Below are 15630 nucleotides of genomic sequence, written 5' to 3'. Positions count from 1 at the left end.
GAACGGGGCCGACAATAATATTAAATCCTCCCACGCACGAGAACGCGTCATTGGGGACTGGTGGGGACACCGGAAGACCCGAATCTACTTACGGCATTACGAGTCATTTCTATTCTTCCCAATCCCTGCGGTCGGTAGTGTGTGAACCCGAGTGTCGAGGAGTGTCAGCGTGACCCATGAACGGCCAGCGGTCAATTAACCAGCGTGGATATTATCATGTACACCAAAATAATAAAAATTACATTCAGTCCCCCCCCCCCCTTCTCTCTCTCTCTCTCTCTCTTGTTTGTTTGAGCAGAGAGACGTACATCGACACAGTAATGGCCATTTAGTACTGGGATAAAGACGAACAGTCAGAAACAACAGCGGGAAAGTAAAGAAGTAGGACCAATCAACCACCTGCTTTCAGTTTCTCTCTCTCTCTCTCTCTCTCTCTCTCTCTCTCTCTCTCTCTCTCTCTCTCTCTCCTTACACGCGCGCGCACGCACTCGCACACACACGCACGCACGCGCACACACACACACAATGAGAATTACATAGGTCCATAATATTCAAATATGCATATCATTAAAGGAAAATTCATGTAAGGACTTCTCTTTCAATCAGTCGCTGCAAAAGCCCCAGTTTTGCAAGACAGACACATTTTGCGGGCTCTGCAGCTTTCTTTTTTTTTATACCTTTACTGGGCACTCGCACCCTTTGACATACACGAATAGCTAGGTACAACCTGTCTGAGGAAAATTAGGTGTAGCGCGTACCTGCAGACTCGACAGTCACTCAATCGTACAGTTATCATCTTCCAAGGCATAAATATTTCGGATGCAAACTGGCGACACCAAAAACAAACACAAGACTAGGCTAGCCCCAGTCATTCATTATCATTATCAGCCAGTCAGCGAGCGCGGGAGTTGTCATTCAATCCCCATTCATCCCTGCCCACGACCGGCCACCAATCAATATCATTACATCGTACAGCAGCTGCCACCCCATCACCTACGCCCACGCACGCATAGCTAGTCGCTTGGAACACGGGGAGTCTCTCTCTCTCTCTCTCTCTCTCTCTCTCTCTCTGAGTCACCCACCCTTTTTACTCTGTGTTGCTCTCTCTCTCTCTCTCTCTCTCTCTCTCTCTCTCTCTCTCTCTCTCTCTCTCTGAGTAGCTCCCTCACTTTGAGCTGCTCTCCCGATCACACACACCCTTTCAGTCTCCCCCTCGCTCTCTCTCTCCCTTCCTAGTACCAGGGCACTAAGCTTACAGGAACGGTTCCAGAAAGAGAGAGAGAGAGAGAGAGAGAGAGAGAGAGAGAGAGAGGGAGAGAGAGGGGGAGAGAGAGGGGGAGAGAGAGGGGGGGGGAGGGAGGGAGGGAGAGAGAGAGAGAGAGAGAAATAACGAGTACCGGCGAACTATCAGGCTGTTATTGACGTGGTGGGGACTTCGTTTTCTTCCAAAACACACTAATAAGCCGTTTCCGGAAGAGACCGTTCCTTGGTCTCACCCATGACGACAGAGGACGAATGGAAGCAAGAGGAGCGAATATTAACTCATTAAATTAAAGATCGTTATTCGATAATGGTATGATGACGCTGTTGTTGATTCTGTCGTATCTCACAACAGAGACAAGATGTTTAAACAACAACACATTTTCATTCTGCGGAAAAACTTATTTTCAAACCACAGGAGATCAGATCTTCGTCGCTCCTAGGATCATTCGCCGTCAACAAGAGAATAAATTCCATAGAGCACTTCCGTGATTTCGTTTTAGTAAGAATTTTACGGCATTTACAACACAAATAGGTTATATAAGTGCAGAAGATCACAGTTGCTACTAGAGTAACATGCAAAGAAAAGAAGGAGGAATGATAAGGACAATAGATATGCTTGATCATTGGTGGGAAAGAAGCGGCCAACCACACCACAGCACCCGTCAACCAACCACTGGGTCAGTTTGAATTAACTGCAATAATTTTAAAACTTTCTTCTTCAAAAGTGGCACAGTATGCTGATGGTAAACTAAAGCAAAATACCTCAGTTGAAAAGACACCACGAGAATTTTTTTTTTATTCATGTAGACTACTGGGTGCCTGTTTGAGTACAGAGAAACACATCAACATGAAAACAGTCATCTAGTGCTGGGGAGAGATCAAGAAAACAGTTTTTGACAAAAACTTTAGTAAGAATTTTATGGCACTTACAACACAATAGGTCATTTAAGCGTCAAAGATTAGAGGTGCTTCTAGATAGTAACATACAAGCAAAAGAAGGAGAGATAAGGACAACATAAAAAAAATTATGTTTGTTGTAAGAAAAAAAAAGAGCAAACCACATCAGAGCATCCACCAACCTCCTACGCAAGACAGACAGAAAGGCAGAAACAATAGAGATATGAAGTAGAGCATACCAGTGGCTGTCTCCACCCACCAGCAACTAAAACTGTTGTGAGTGGGCATGGTGAGTGGTGAGGAATGCATTGAGGAGGCGGACACATGCAAGTGTTGTAAGGAGCGGGCACAAAGGCAGCCATTATTAGTAATAAGCAATGAGTGAACGGTGGATTCTAAAGTAACAGCTGCTGACAAGAGAACAAAGACGAGTAAGGCGGAAGGGTGAATTGAACGTGGCATAACACCAATAATTATTAATATTACTATACATCCGGTTTTGTTTTTTTGTTTTCTGTTCTTTTCCTTTACAATTTTTGTGGGGGCTTTTTTGCGCGCTGTTTGTTTGTTTGTTTTTTTTTGTGGTTTTTTTTTCGCGTTTTGTCCATTTCGTTTTTCGCGAACGTTCTGAATTTGCTATTTGAGTCACCCAGTATCATGTATTCCAATGCACTTGCGCCCATTTTATCACTTCACAAACGACTTGACTTCGCAAATTACTGTATACATTGCGAAAACTTCAATTTCAAGCCCCGCACAACACCCCCCCCCCCCCAACACACACACAACACACCATTAAAAATTGCTACGTACGGGTTTAAACACATATGCCACAGAAACTACATTTGATAATGAACATCTCAAGGGTACAGCAACTACAACTGTCAATGTCTTCGGTACCATCATCATCGCTACTTTTAATATAAGTACAACTTTAAATGAACTGTTGTGAGATTTTGCGCAAGTCCAAATGTCCAACCAGAGCAGTTTTACGGCTCTTGCAACACAATTAGACCACATAAGGGGAGAGCAATAAAGAAATGATTCAAAACCAACTAAAAACTTCACAATAATAACCCTCCCTAATTGTTGTTATCACAAAATCATGAACATTTTCATTATTGCCATCATTATAATCACCGTACCATCAACAAGTTCCTTCCAGGAAAGTGAACTGCGCAGATACAATAACGGGGTCATTTGCTGCTGGAAAAAAGCAAGACAGGTAAAACTACCACACAACCAGAGGCATCCTCCAACAAGTCAAATTAAGAACAAGAGCAGAAGTACCTACAGAAAAATAACAGGAGAAACAACAACAATGGAATGAAACAATTTCAAACAATTAAAAAAAATAAAGAGAACAAAGTCAAAAGGGCAGGATCATTGGCCTTAACAAATGATAATCTGGTCCTATGAGTAATCTGACAGGCCCTTCCTTTCCGAGAACATCTGGTCTTTGTCGCCTCGTGTTCTGGTATCCTGATGTTTAAGTGGCCACCAGCGGGTTCATTCCCCAGCAGGAAGATGCCCCACTTAAGAACACACAATAAAACAGAAGACGAAGGGGAAAAGCGAACAGTGTGGGGCAGTCCCCAAGTTACAAAGAGTCATTGTCGTGTAGACATGATAAAGGCCATAGATAGCTAGATCAGATACCAATAATTATAGAAGAATAGCTACACTAAAAAGAAGCTGCTGACTTGTAGAAGAAATGTAAATGGATAAATGGACATATATTATAAAAGACAACCTCTCTCTCTCTCCCTCTCCCCCCTCTCTCTCTCTCAATATATATATATATATAATTCACTCACGCACACACACAAGCACACTCACTCACTCTCTCACAAACAGACACACACAAAAACACAAATAATATGCAATATCATAATGATCATCAAGATGATTATTAGTAGAACAATATATAATGGAGACTTGAATACATTGTAGCCAAGTTGAGCGTATTTAAAACCACATTAGTTGAAGATTACAATCATTATTTTCACTATAAGTACTGTGATCACGTAAACAATTAATTTAGTTTATTTTAATTAGAGCTTTACGGCACTTGCAACACAGTTATGTTATATAAGTGACGGAAGATTATAGGTGTTACAGGAGAGTAACAAACACAAAAAAGAAAGAGATAAGGATGACAGACGCGTGAGAGGAAAGAAGGAGCAAACCACATCATAGCACCCGTCATTCACCCGCACATAAATAATTGTCTTCGTTATTAAATACTTTATAGCTGTCATCGATGGGTACACGTGGAGTCATCACATTCCTCGACAATGAAACCATTAAAATGTAATACGATAGTCACCCACTCCCTAAAACCCCCCCAACCCAAACAACCTTAGTCAACCAAAATCGGCCCACTTTCAAAATCAGCCATGAAGGCGCCTATCAATATTGTACTATGGGCGTGGACGTGCGATCATTTTAACAGACGGCCCCATTCGTGTTCTTCCTGGCTCACGCGCCCGGAACAAAAAGTAGTGCTTAAAAGTGCCATCCGCGCGTGAAAAAACCCCGCTGGTAGTCTCGTAATGCATGCACATGTTTAGAGGGATGGAAATTCCTCATGCAAAAAAACGCGGCACGGTACAGCACGACACTACAGTTGTACACATGAATAATTAATCGGAGCCGGCGTAAAGTTAGGAAAAGACAAGGAGCGGTGAGCCCCCCCCCCCCAACGGGACGGGCACAACCAGGTGTGCCACAGAAGTGATTAAACGGGGTGAACACTCGTCTAGCTCTAGTTGGATCTGCCTGATCGGATCGGGTTTAAAAAATAGGAGTAGCCAGAGAACAGGTATACTTTTAATAATTTAAAAGTTTTACGGCACTTGCAACACAATAAGGTCATATTAAGTGCCGAAGATTAGAGGTGTTACAAGAGTGTAACAAACAAAAAAAGAAGGAGGGGAGACAGAGACGATATATGTTTTAAAACAAAGAAGAAGCAAACCACACCAGAGCACCCGCCAACCACCCACAAGAACAGGTTTAGGACAGAAAGAACATGAATACATTTTGACATGAGACACGGGTGGGAGGATAACAAGCAACCCCCCCCCCAAAAAAAAAAAGAAACCCACCCAAAAAACAACAAACAAACAAACCTAACAACAACAAACAATAAAAAAAACCCATCCCAACTTTTTGGTTTTTCAAATCAATTAGTCATAAAATTCGTTTTCATTACAGTGGCTTTGTCACATAAGATCAAATAACGGGCAAATGGTTACTATTTATCATCATCTAACATTCCTGTGTTGAACACTGAAACTATCCAAGAACTAGGGAAATACTGTAATCAATATTACTATTATTGACGACAAAAATACCCCCCCCCCCAAACCACACGACACCTACACTGTAGTAGGTTTCCAGGGTATGCGTGCAACGCCCATATCAACAGTGTAAGTTCATATAAGAGGTGGGGTCCGCCTAAAAAAATCCAAACTAATAATCTTTACAGGGGTGTTAAAATTAATTTACTTGAGGGGGGACCTTCGAATTAAGTATACGTATCAAATGTCCTAATCCTCCATTTCCATATATACATAGTACAAGTATCATCCATTATCATCATCATCATCACAGTTATCATTTCTTTCAGCTTTCATCATATTTTTTTTTCAAATCACCTTTTCCTTATTTAAAAAAAAATTATCGCCATGTTATCTTTAGTGCTGATACTTAATATTATCATTATTATACAAAAGGAGTGAGAGGAAAAGCAAGTATGAGGCCAATATAATCTATTGACATCTGAAGTTCATAAAAGTAGCACCAGATAACAGATAAAAAGGACAAGGGGGGGGGGGGGGGAGACTGACGCAGAAACAGAAACCGCAAACAACGGAACGCAAGACCAGAGTATACAGAAAGTGCATGCGTGTGAGTGCATGTGTGTGTGAGTCTGCGTGTGTGTGTGTACCTTATGGGTATGTACTGTATGTGTGAATGTGGTTGAGGGGAACGGAGATCATTACTGCAAAAGGGGGCCCAGTCCCCTTAAATTAGGGGAAGAGAAGAGCCCTCATTTTAAAAACAGTAGTCCATCAAGCCTGTTAAACTGAACAGCAAGTACATGCAACAATAAAGCCCCAACGTAAGGAGGTCTAATGAGAGACGGGCACGATTTCTCAAGCAACAGCCCCTGAACTGAAACGTCATCAAAGAGGTCAGAAACACATCAGGGCTTTTCGTTATTCATATTTTTTTTTCTTCACGTATTTAGGAAGTTTGCCCTTGCAACATTTTAAAAACAATGTAAAGTTTGAACCCAATGCCATTGGACCCAATCTTTTCATGTATTTTACAAACCTGCTAGTTATAGAAGTTTAATGCCCCCCCCCCCCCCCCCCTTCCAAATCGACACAATTCAGATAATTTGTTTATAACGTGCCAGGTTAAACTGGACGAAACAAACAAACAACTAAACAAAGCTATGAAGTTTTAAGTTCCCACATTCACGCGTTCCAAGGGTAATGGGACGCAGTGTGTTTAAACAGGCGCGGGCTGTGCCAATGGAAAGCAAATGTAACACGGAAACCTCCCTCACTCGCAATTTGAGTTTGTCAACATTGACACTGAAACAGAACAAGCAATCACAGAGAACAAACTGCTCTTTGCTCAACGTAAAAGCGTGCTCAAGTCCATACGGAGAGGGACAAATGAAACCAAGAGTGAACTTTCTTTCTGTTTCTTTAAACAAAAACAAACTGTATCGGGCGTTGATATGCTTCACATATTTTTTCGAAACAGACTGGTCAAAGAAAGAAAGAAATTCATTTTTTAAAAAGAGACCAAACAAACTAAAAGAAAAAACCGAAACCAAAGAAAACAAAGCAAAAACTAAATCTGATAACAAGAATAAGAAGAATTGTTTGTTTGATTTTAAAAGAAGCACATCGACACAACAATAAGACAGACAAACAGTAACAACAGAGGGAAATTACAGAAGTAGCACCTTCCTTCCAGTGGCGTCCGCCAACCACCCACAAAGAGAAGAGGGAGAATACAATATTGAAAATTTCTTGGAAACAGGGCTGGTGGTATCAGAAAGCCCACGCATTTTTTGACTGAGTAGGTGTTATACGGCACGCATTGTTTCATAATAGTTGCATCAGTCTTCATGGTACTATAAAAACAAAGCTCAACTAGAAATGGAGGCAAGATCTGTGCTCGTAAAAAAAAACCGTAAATGAATTCTAGACATAAAGCAATTTAGTTTTAGTAAGAGTTTACGGCACTTGCAAAACAATAAGGGCATATAAGTGCGGAAGAATAAATTATGTGTTACAAGAGTAACATACGCCTAAAAAGAAGGAGGAGAGATACGGGCGACAGATGTTTGATAGGAAAGAAGGAGCAAACCACACCTGAGCACCCGGGGCCGCCAACCACCCACAGACATTATATATGATCAAATCAAAAGTTCCATAAGACACCTACTACCCCATTCCTTAAATAAGATGATTAGTCACCCGCCACTCTATCTTATAACTAAATAAGTAGGCGTAAATCCTAGGACAAACATTCCAAATGCGACAGACGGCGGACTAGAAAGCAATTATCCCACATTCTGCTCGATCCGAAAGTCTCAAACAATTACCGCCCAAGTTTCGTCTCGAAGCCACCCACACTTCTTCGTGGGGTTCGTCTGCACGACTCGCGCTGATTACTTCTTCCGGACATGCGCACGGGGCCCCAAACTAGAGATTCATGAGGTAAAGATCGTGTCACTTCCGTTCACCTCTCCGCTATCATGACCAGGTAGGTATTAAGCTATTGGATTCAGTCTTAGTAAGAGTCTTAGATCCACGGCACTTGCAGAACAATTAGGTCATATGCATGTATAAAATGCCGATGATGAGGTGTCACTACAGAGTAATATACAAAATAAAGAAGGGGGAAAGATCATGACGATATATGTTTGATAGGAAAGAAGAAGCAAACCACGCTAGAGTGCCTGCCAACCATCATTGGGCATTAAGCGATAATTAAACAAAATCCATTTCTAACCGAGACATTAAGAGATAATGAGCTGAATTTCGCTGAACAAAAAGTAAAAGACAATCTTTTGAAATGAAATAAAACTTTGTTCCAAAGATCAACAGGGACACATGTCTCCGTGGCCAGAGAGAGAGAGAAGGAGAGAGAGAGAGAGAGAGAGAGAGAGAGAGAGAGAGAGAGAGAGAGAGAGCAGACAGACTGGTGTCTAACACTAAAAAACAAAATACATAGCAGCTTCTGAAACGTCATGATATTTTTTCTTTGGTAATTTTGAAAGGTCAAGACGAGAACTATAAGAAACCCCCCCCCAAAACATACCGTTGTTAAGCGGGATAAAAAGGAAACAAGCTTTTCAAAAGTCGATTTTTTAAAAAGAATAAAACAAAACAAGTTGTTCTATCATGAGTGTGTTTAATAAAGCCCGGACCAAGTCAAAAGACGAGAGAAGTAACACAAGATACAATGTAGAGAAGATAAGACAGACGGGCTGGACAGAATGGAGGAGAAAAATCTTCGAGTCAAACGATAGATTTAAAAGTCCACGAGATAACGACAAAGAGAAGACAGACATACAGTTTTTGGTTTTAGGACAGGCAGACAATTTTTGATTTTAGGGAGAGTTTTACGGCACTTGCAACACGTACACACAAACATTTTATGCTTTTTAAAAAGTTAATTTTAAATTTGTTTTCATTTTTTTATGGGGGGTGGGGTGGGGTGGAGAGAAACTTTACGTCGCTTGTAACATAAATAGGTCGTATAAGTGCAGAAGGTGTTATTTGAGAATGATAGACAAAGAAAAGAAGGGAGATAAGGATGATAGGTATAAATGTTTAGTAGGAAGGAAGAATCAAACCCTATATAAATATCATATACATACGACTCGTATATAAACAGGAACAACAGAAATATGGTAAAGAAGTTACAACAGGCGTCAAACAACCTCCCACGAAGAAGAAAAAGAGGAAACAAAGACTTCGGGGATCAGTCGCCCACACGAAAACACGCTTACAAAAATGATACATCCTTGAAGAATTCCCATTTCCTGCCAGCTCGATCACTAAGATGCTCACCTGTCGAGGGTTCTGTTTCCGCTCACGACTGGCAAGTTTTTCCCTCCCCCCAGACATGACGAATTGGGAGTTCTGGTGCATGCAGAGGACGGGGCATTCTTCCTTCACAGCCTCGAAACCACCTGGTGAAACAAAGGACAAATGACATTTGTATAAAAACATATAGATGTGTGTGTGTGTGTGTGTGTGTGTGTGTGTGTGTGTGAGAGAGAGAGAGAGAGAGAGAGAGAGAGAGAGAGAGAGAGAGAGAGAGAGAGAGAGAGAGAGAATGAGGGAAAGAAAGGAGAGAGAAGACAGACATACAGACATCTTAAGCTGTTTCGGACGTAGTAAAGTAAGACAAAGGAAAGTATAAAAGTATAATTTGTCAAATGAGGTTAACGTCCTTTGGGACAAAGAACTTATAGGTATATGTAAACTCTCCTCTCACTTCTCTCCCCCCCCCCCCCCCCCTCTCTCTCTCTCTCTATTGCTTTCTTTCAAAATATTGTAAGAATGTAAGTTATCCATCGAAAGCACATAAATACATGTGTACAGTTGTAACATGTAGCATCTCCATAGTAATGATTTGTCAAATGTAAGAATTATTTCGTAACATCAACATTGACATTATTCCAATCTTTGAGGAGACCGTGGCGATGTAGACACAGGGTGCTTGATTTGGGAGTTTCGGGCAACTCCCACTGAGCCGATGGGGTACAATAATATGGAGTATATTGTTCCCTCTCGACTCGGGTATGAGGATGCAGTATCGGGATCTCCGCGAGGTTTAATACGACCCGGGAAGGAAACATTGTGGCAAATCATTAGGGATTAAAACATGGCTACTGTATTTTTTTAAATCTTTGACCCGCTTGTCAGCTTGTAACCTAAAACCCGCTTATGAAGGCCAGAACAAGCCCCTGCACTGCCTACCTCTACTTGGGTCCTCCCTTAACTTGTCTTGGCCCGATAGAATAGGCTAGCACTAACAAGATCACATTAGCAGAGACTTTAGTTTTAGCAACAGTTTAATTTTATGGCGCTCGCAACTGCATAAGGTCATATGAGCGCACGAAGATTAGAGGTTTTACAAGAGAATAACAAACACAAAAAAGGAGAAGGAAGGACGACAGTTTTTGAAAGGAGAGAAGGAGCAGACCACGTCAGAGCACCCGCCAACCTCCCACTCAGCAGAGACTGTGCCAACCATTTCCGAACTTTTCGGTGACATCAAAGATGGTTCCAGTAGGGAACAGGATAGAGGGTGCCCACGTCCCTCGAGACTCACTGGAGCAGAGGAAGGTTGGAGCGCCGCCAACGTCCAAAACACCCAGCTGACAGTGTGTGTCCTCTCAATAATTATTCACATAAACACCATCTCCCAACATCAGGAACTACCACCATCATATTTTAAGTGATCTTTGTTTGCTCTCAGCTTCTTGAATCTCTACCTACAAAAGTTTTGTCGTCATCTATGTCAGTACATTTCGATCTCTAAAGCCTTGATTGTAATTGCTGACATTATTAACGTGCTCATTGCGTGTTTTCAATAAGTAGGGCAATTGAACACTTAATGAAAAGTGAAAAATCTCGGATATTCCAACTGGAAAGTAGGGTGCCAATTTGATAAAAATGGGAAAATGAGCATGGGACAAAAAAAAAGTATGCAACCTCTTTACGGGTCTAACACTTAACTAGAGACATAGTATTAGAAATGTAAGAGACAGAATGGTAGAATCTTTACGAAAAGAACAGTCGTGTATTCTTTCGTAAAGGTTGTTACCAGAAACAAACAGGTGTAACACTTGGTATGGCGGTTGGAGTTTAAAAGGATGGAGAAGGAAGGCGGTAGGGGGAGGAAGTGAAAGAGGATACACCAAAGTAAACATTACACAATGGCATGGACATTCTCAACATAAATGTTTACGCCTGTTATTAAACCGCTGGAGGCGTTGCACTTCCTTTTGGTGAGTAGTGGGGGAACAAAGACATCCATCCCCCGCCCCAGAAAAAGACCACGGTGTCAGATGAGGGGAGGGGAGAGAATTCTTCCTTTTGGAGTGTGGAAAAACAATATAAAACTTACACAAATTTATATAAGACAGACCAACTCAGGAATTTGGCTTGTCTGTAGAGAAGCACATAGGCACCATAATGATCTTTAAGTGCTGGGGAAAAGGAAGACAGACAAACAGAAACAACACACGGAAAGAAAAGAAGTAAGACCTTCCAGTTGTGCCCTCAATCACCCACTGAGAAATAGGCTAAAAATAACAACCTCATTGCAAAAAACGGTATATATACATATATGTTTAACGCCACTATCAACACTCAGATACTTAAGAGGAAGTAATCTTTATGCGAATATAAGAAAATGAACATAACCCGTAAAATGTGTCAGGTGTCAAGACAGAGTTTTAAAAGGGCGCAGTTATGCCAGATGCTACCAAATAGTGCCAATGGACCAAAATAAAGCACGGTAAACTATACTTCAAAATACTTAGAACCGAGTGAAAAGAAAGCCTTTCACTGCTACTGCTAGCCAGGGGCACAGACTAACGTTAATCAATTAGACTTTATAGAGCGATTTACTGCCATCTACTTTTCACATCAGCCCACGCCTTCCTGTACAGCGGCGTCAAGCATGACCAACCTAAAAGTTAAACTATGCCATCAAAAGTTCAAGACAACAAAGAATAATCAAAAAGACGGAAAAAAACCACCCCATTCTTGGTGCCTCCACTATTCATCCGCCTTTACTTGAATAGAAAACAAAAGTTTAGCTGGAACCGCGTACAAGTTTAGCTGAGTAACAATATTCTTCTTTCACAGACACTGATACAATGGGAAAGGAAATAAGCAATCATCAAACAAAACAGTGCGACCATTCTCATCAAAACACCATTACCATCTGTCAAGTTTATGAACCATCATAAAGTAACCATTCTCAACAACATATACACTGAAAAATATCATCTGCATTTTGTAAGATATGGTTTAAATGCCCCTTTCCCTATTGGAGAGCAGAAACTCTGAATCCATATTGTCCGTCTCCAATAGGACCGAGACGATTGCTTGATTTTGAGTAAAGAGAAGCACACCGACACAATGATGGTAATTGGGTGGTGAGGAAAAAAGCAGGACATACAGACAGACAGAAACTACAGAAGGAAAGTAAAGAAGTAGTACCTCTACCAGTGGCGCCCGCTAACCACCCAAGGACCGAGACAAGGAGATAAATAACTTTGAAAAACAAACAAACCTCCCTATCCAAGCTTAGTTCAAGTTTTGAAAATACCCCTTTAGAAATTTAAACCCCAATCACCTGTACCATAGCAGAGTACCAACGCCTATTGTATAGACCAAAAATTATAAATACCAGTCTCTGGTATAGAAATCGTAGGCGTTGCCCAGTTCGATACCGGCTGAGGTAACAACGCACCCACTATCACTGTTGTCTGGCACTAATATGTGTTCATAATATAACACGTCTGTGATCCACTAACACACGAGCAACCACACCCCTGTAAGCACACCACACCTGACATAAGGGGAATGTTTACGAGCATCCATGCCCCGTCTCTTTCTTTCTTTCCCCCATTTTCTTTTTCCAGATGAGGTGTGGCGTCTACCAGCGAAACGACGAATTCCGTGTCCATTGGGGTGTGACTTCATCAAAGAAAAAGAGGTGCAAGCGGAAGATGTAGCTATTTTAAAACTCCTACTTGACTGAACACTTCGGGCACAAACCCGGAGTGGCTATAAAAAGAAGACACAGTCCAATTTTAAATTTAAAATGTTTAGATGTTTTAAGTTCCAGGCACTTGTTGGTGAATAAGTAATCACCGTTGAAATGGTCAAAACACCCACATACTGTCAGCTCTTCTTTGCAATCAAAGGGAACAAAATTGAAGGCAAAAATTTTAATGAATACGCCAACAGATGGATGTTTTGAAGAAAGAAGATACAATACAGGTAAATGGATGACTGTACGATCTGTGGTGAAGGAAAGAATAAAAGCCAAAATTTAACGATTTTTGGCTGAAACACTTTAAAGAACGCCGAGAAATCAATCAAGGTGGAAATTCCACAAATTCTTTCAGGGTTCAGTTTGCAAAACAAAATGTCTGGTAGTCTGGTGTTTCAAAGGTAAAGTATGCAGAACAAATGCACCCCCCCCCCCCACACACATACAAACATAAAAAATAAAGAAACAAAACAAAAACTCGACAGGAAGAAGAAATGAGAAGTTTCGTACTGTCTCCTTAAGTTGGAGTAAAGTCATCGACATAATAACGATCATTGTATGCAGGAAAAGAAAGCAAGGTTGGAGGAAAAACAAAAGAAAAATAAGTAGAACCTACGCAATTAACTTGACTAAAATGTGCGAGGCACTACAAACAGACTTAAAATTGTCGCCGTATTTATCGATTCCTGCCGGCATAAAAGAATGAAGCACAAAATTTTAACCCCCCCCCCCTCCCTCGACAGAATTAATCTTGTATAGCAGAGACAAAACACCAATTCCTATTGCTCTCCGCCTTTTTAGGTACCCCCTCCCCCCCCCTCTTTCTCTCAAACCCTCTTGCACTGCAATGACCATGACAATGGAACAAAATTATCACCAGCAATTACACATGTACATGAAGTTCTTGAACACACTGGCTTCTTTTTCATTAAAAAAATTACACTCTGCTTTCCATCATTATCTGGTCAGAACCCCCCCCCAGTTCGTTAGAGTTAGTGTAGCCGCATCCGATTCGTCTCAATTTCTTTAGTTCAGTTTTTGTCGTTTAAAGAACTATTGGGGGGGGGGGGGGGGGTACAGGTTAAGTTGCAAAAGAGAAAAGCATTACGCATGATCAAACGGTTCTGGTGAAGAAGATTCGTGAACAAATTACTGCAAGCTGTGTCTTCCTGGGCTCGAAAAGCACGCACCCCCAGTACATTGTATCTTTCTTTTTTAATTTTTTGAGGCGCCACAAACCTGAAATTCTGAGGTATGTAGATGAAGTTTCCAGTAACGTAGCTTTAAAAACTATTGGCTTATACAATGGTACAGTTTGGTGTACAGTAGTGAAATTAAATATCAATGGATTTACTGGTAAAGACAGATCGGCGGATAAATAAATATAGTATTATATAGAGACACTATAAAAATAGGCTAGTCAGACGTAGGCAGTAGATGGATTGATAAGTGAAAAACACCAAGGCATATATATATAAATAAATAAATGGAGACAGTTCATTTTGAAAGGAACAGGAGTAACTATTGAAGGCAGACAGGCTAAGTAAAGGAAAAAATGTTCGATGATGTAGGATGTACTGAGGCAGGCGCATGGTCTTTCGTTTTCAGTTCCTTTCCAAAATTTATCGAGGAACCCGAGTGTTACTGAACCTTAGACGAATTGCTATTGTAATTCTAGATAATTAACGTCCCCATCGACACTACCTATATCATCCCGGATGCGGGCTGCTTCGGCCCACCCCCTCGCGACCAACCCGGGCTGAGGAGAGGGATACAACGTCCCAGTAGACAAACGGAGATCCTCGATAAAAATGAATTACTTCCATGCAGGCATCGAACTCACATTGTCTGTGTGTGACGGCTTACACTACAGACGTCGGTACAAGGGATTAGAATGATCAATGGACATCAAGGACGTTACCTCTCGTCATATGTCACAGGAGATATTATTTGTGGTAACTCACAATTGTCTTGTTAAATTTGCGTAGGTTCGAAGTACTTGTTCCCAGCTATTGTTTAAACTTCAAAGTCGTGATATTTATTTTCAAACAAGCAGAAATCTATTTCCCCCCAAAGCGAATCACGTTTTCGTGAGTCGAGATACAATTAATAATTATCAACCAGTTCTTAAAAATAGGACCCCCCCCTCCCCTTTCCTCCAAAACACCGACAAGCCCAAGGATGAACTTAAGCAGAACAGAAGCGTAGACGTAAGTCAATGGGCATTACCTCGGCTATGAAAGGCAAATAAACAACACTATTAAAGAAAAGATGTAATATTAATTGATGCGATTACAACATGCACGCAGCTACATAGTAGCATAAAAAATTAACCTTCTAATCCCCCCCCCCCCCCTTCCAACAATAAACCAACACATTCCCAGACACCGTGATCAAAAAGCACGGAGGCGATATAATGCTGTAACACAAGCTCTTTAGGGGGGATTAAGTAACAACTTTCCCTAATACGATGTTATTACAGTAATTACAGGTACATGTACATACGTGTGCTGTCATGACTCTCGGAATTTAATTTGATTAAAGAAGCATGAAGAGAAGCCTTGATAACAAACTTGTTACAAGAGTTGATAGAACATTCCAATAAAAAAAGAAAAGAAGGACAAACAACAC

At 41.1% G+C, this 15630-nt stretch overlaps 1 protein-coding gene across 1 annotated transcript in view; it reads right to left on the bottom strand.

Moving 5' to 3' along the window:
- Positions 1–15630, bottom strand: part of LOC101847406 (dual specificity protein phosphatase 1) — a 30960-nt gene that overhangs the window by 12291 nt on the left and 3039 nt on the right. The window contains exon 2 of the mRNA XM_005091728.3: positions 9270–9391. Coding sequence (XP_005091785.1) covers positions 9270–9391 — 122 coding nt within the window. The remainder of the gene's footprint in view (positions 1–9269; positions 9392–15630) is intronic.

Source organism: Aplysia californica, unplaced genomic scaffold (assembly GCF_000002075.1).
Source record: "Aplysia californica isolate F4 #8 unplaced genomic scaffold, AplCal3.0 scaffold00035, whole genome shotgun sequence".
NCBI lineage: Eukaryota > Metazoa > Mollusca > Gastropoda > Aplysiida > Aplysiidae > Aplysia > Aplysia californica.
Note: the sequence above shows the minus strand (reverse complement) of the source record. Positions and strands in the feature narration are given on the sequence as shown.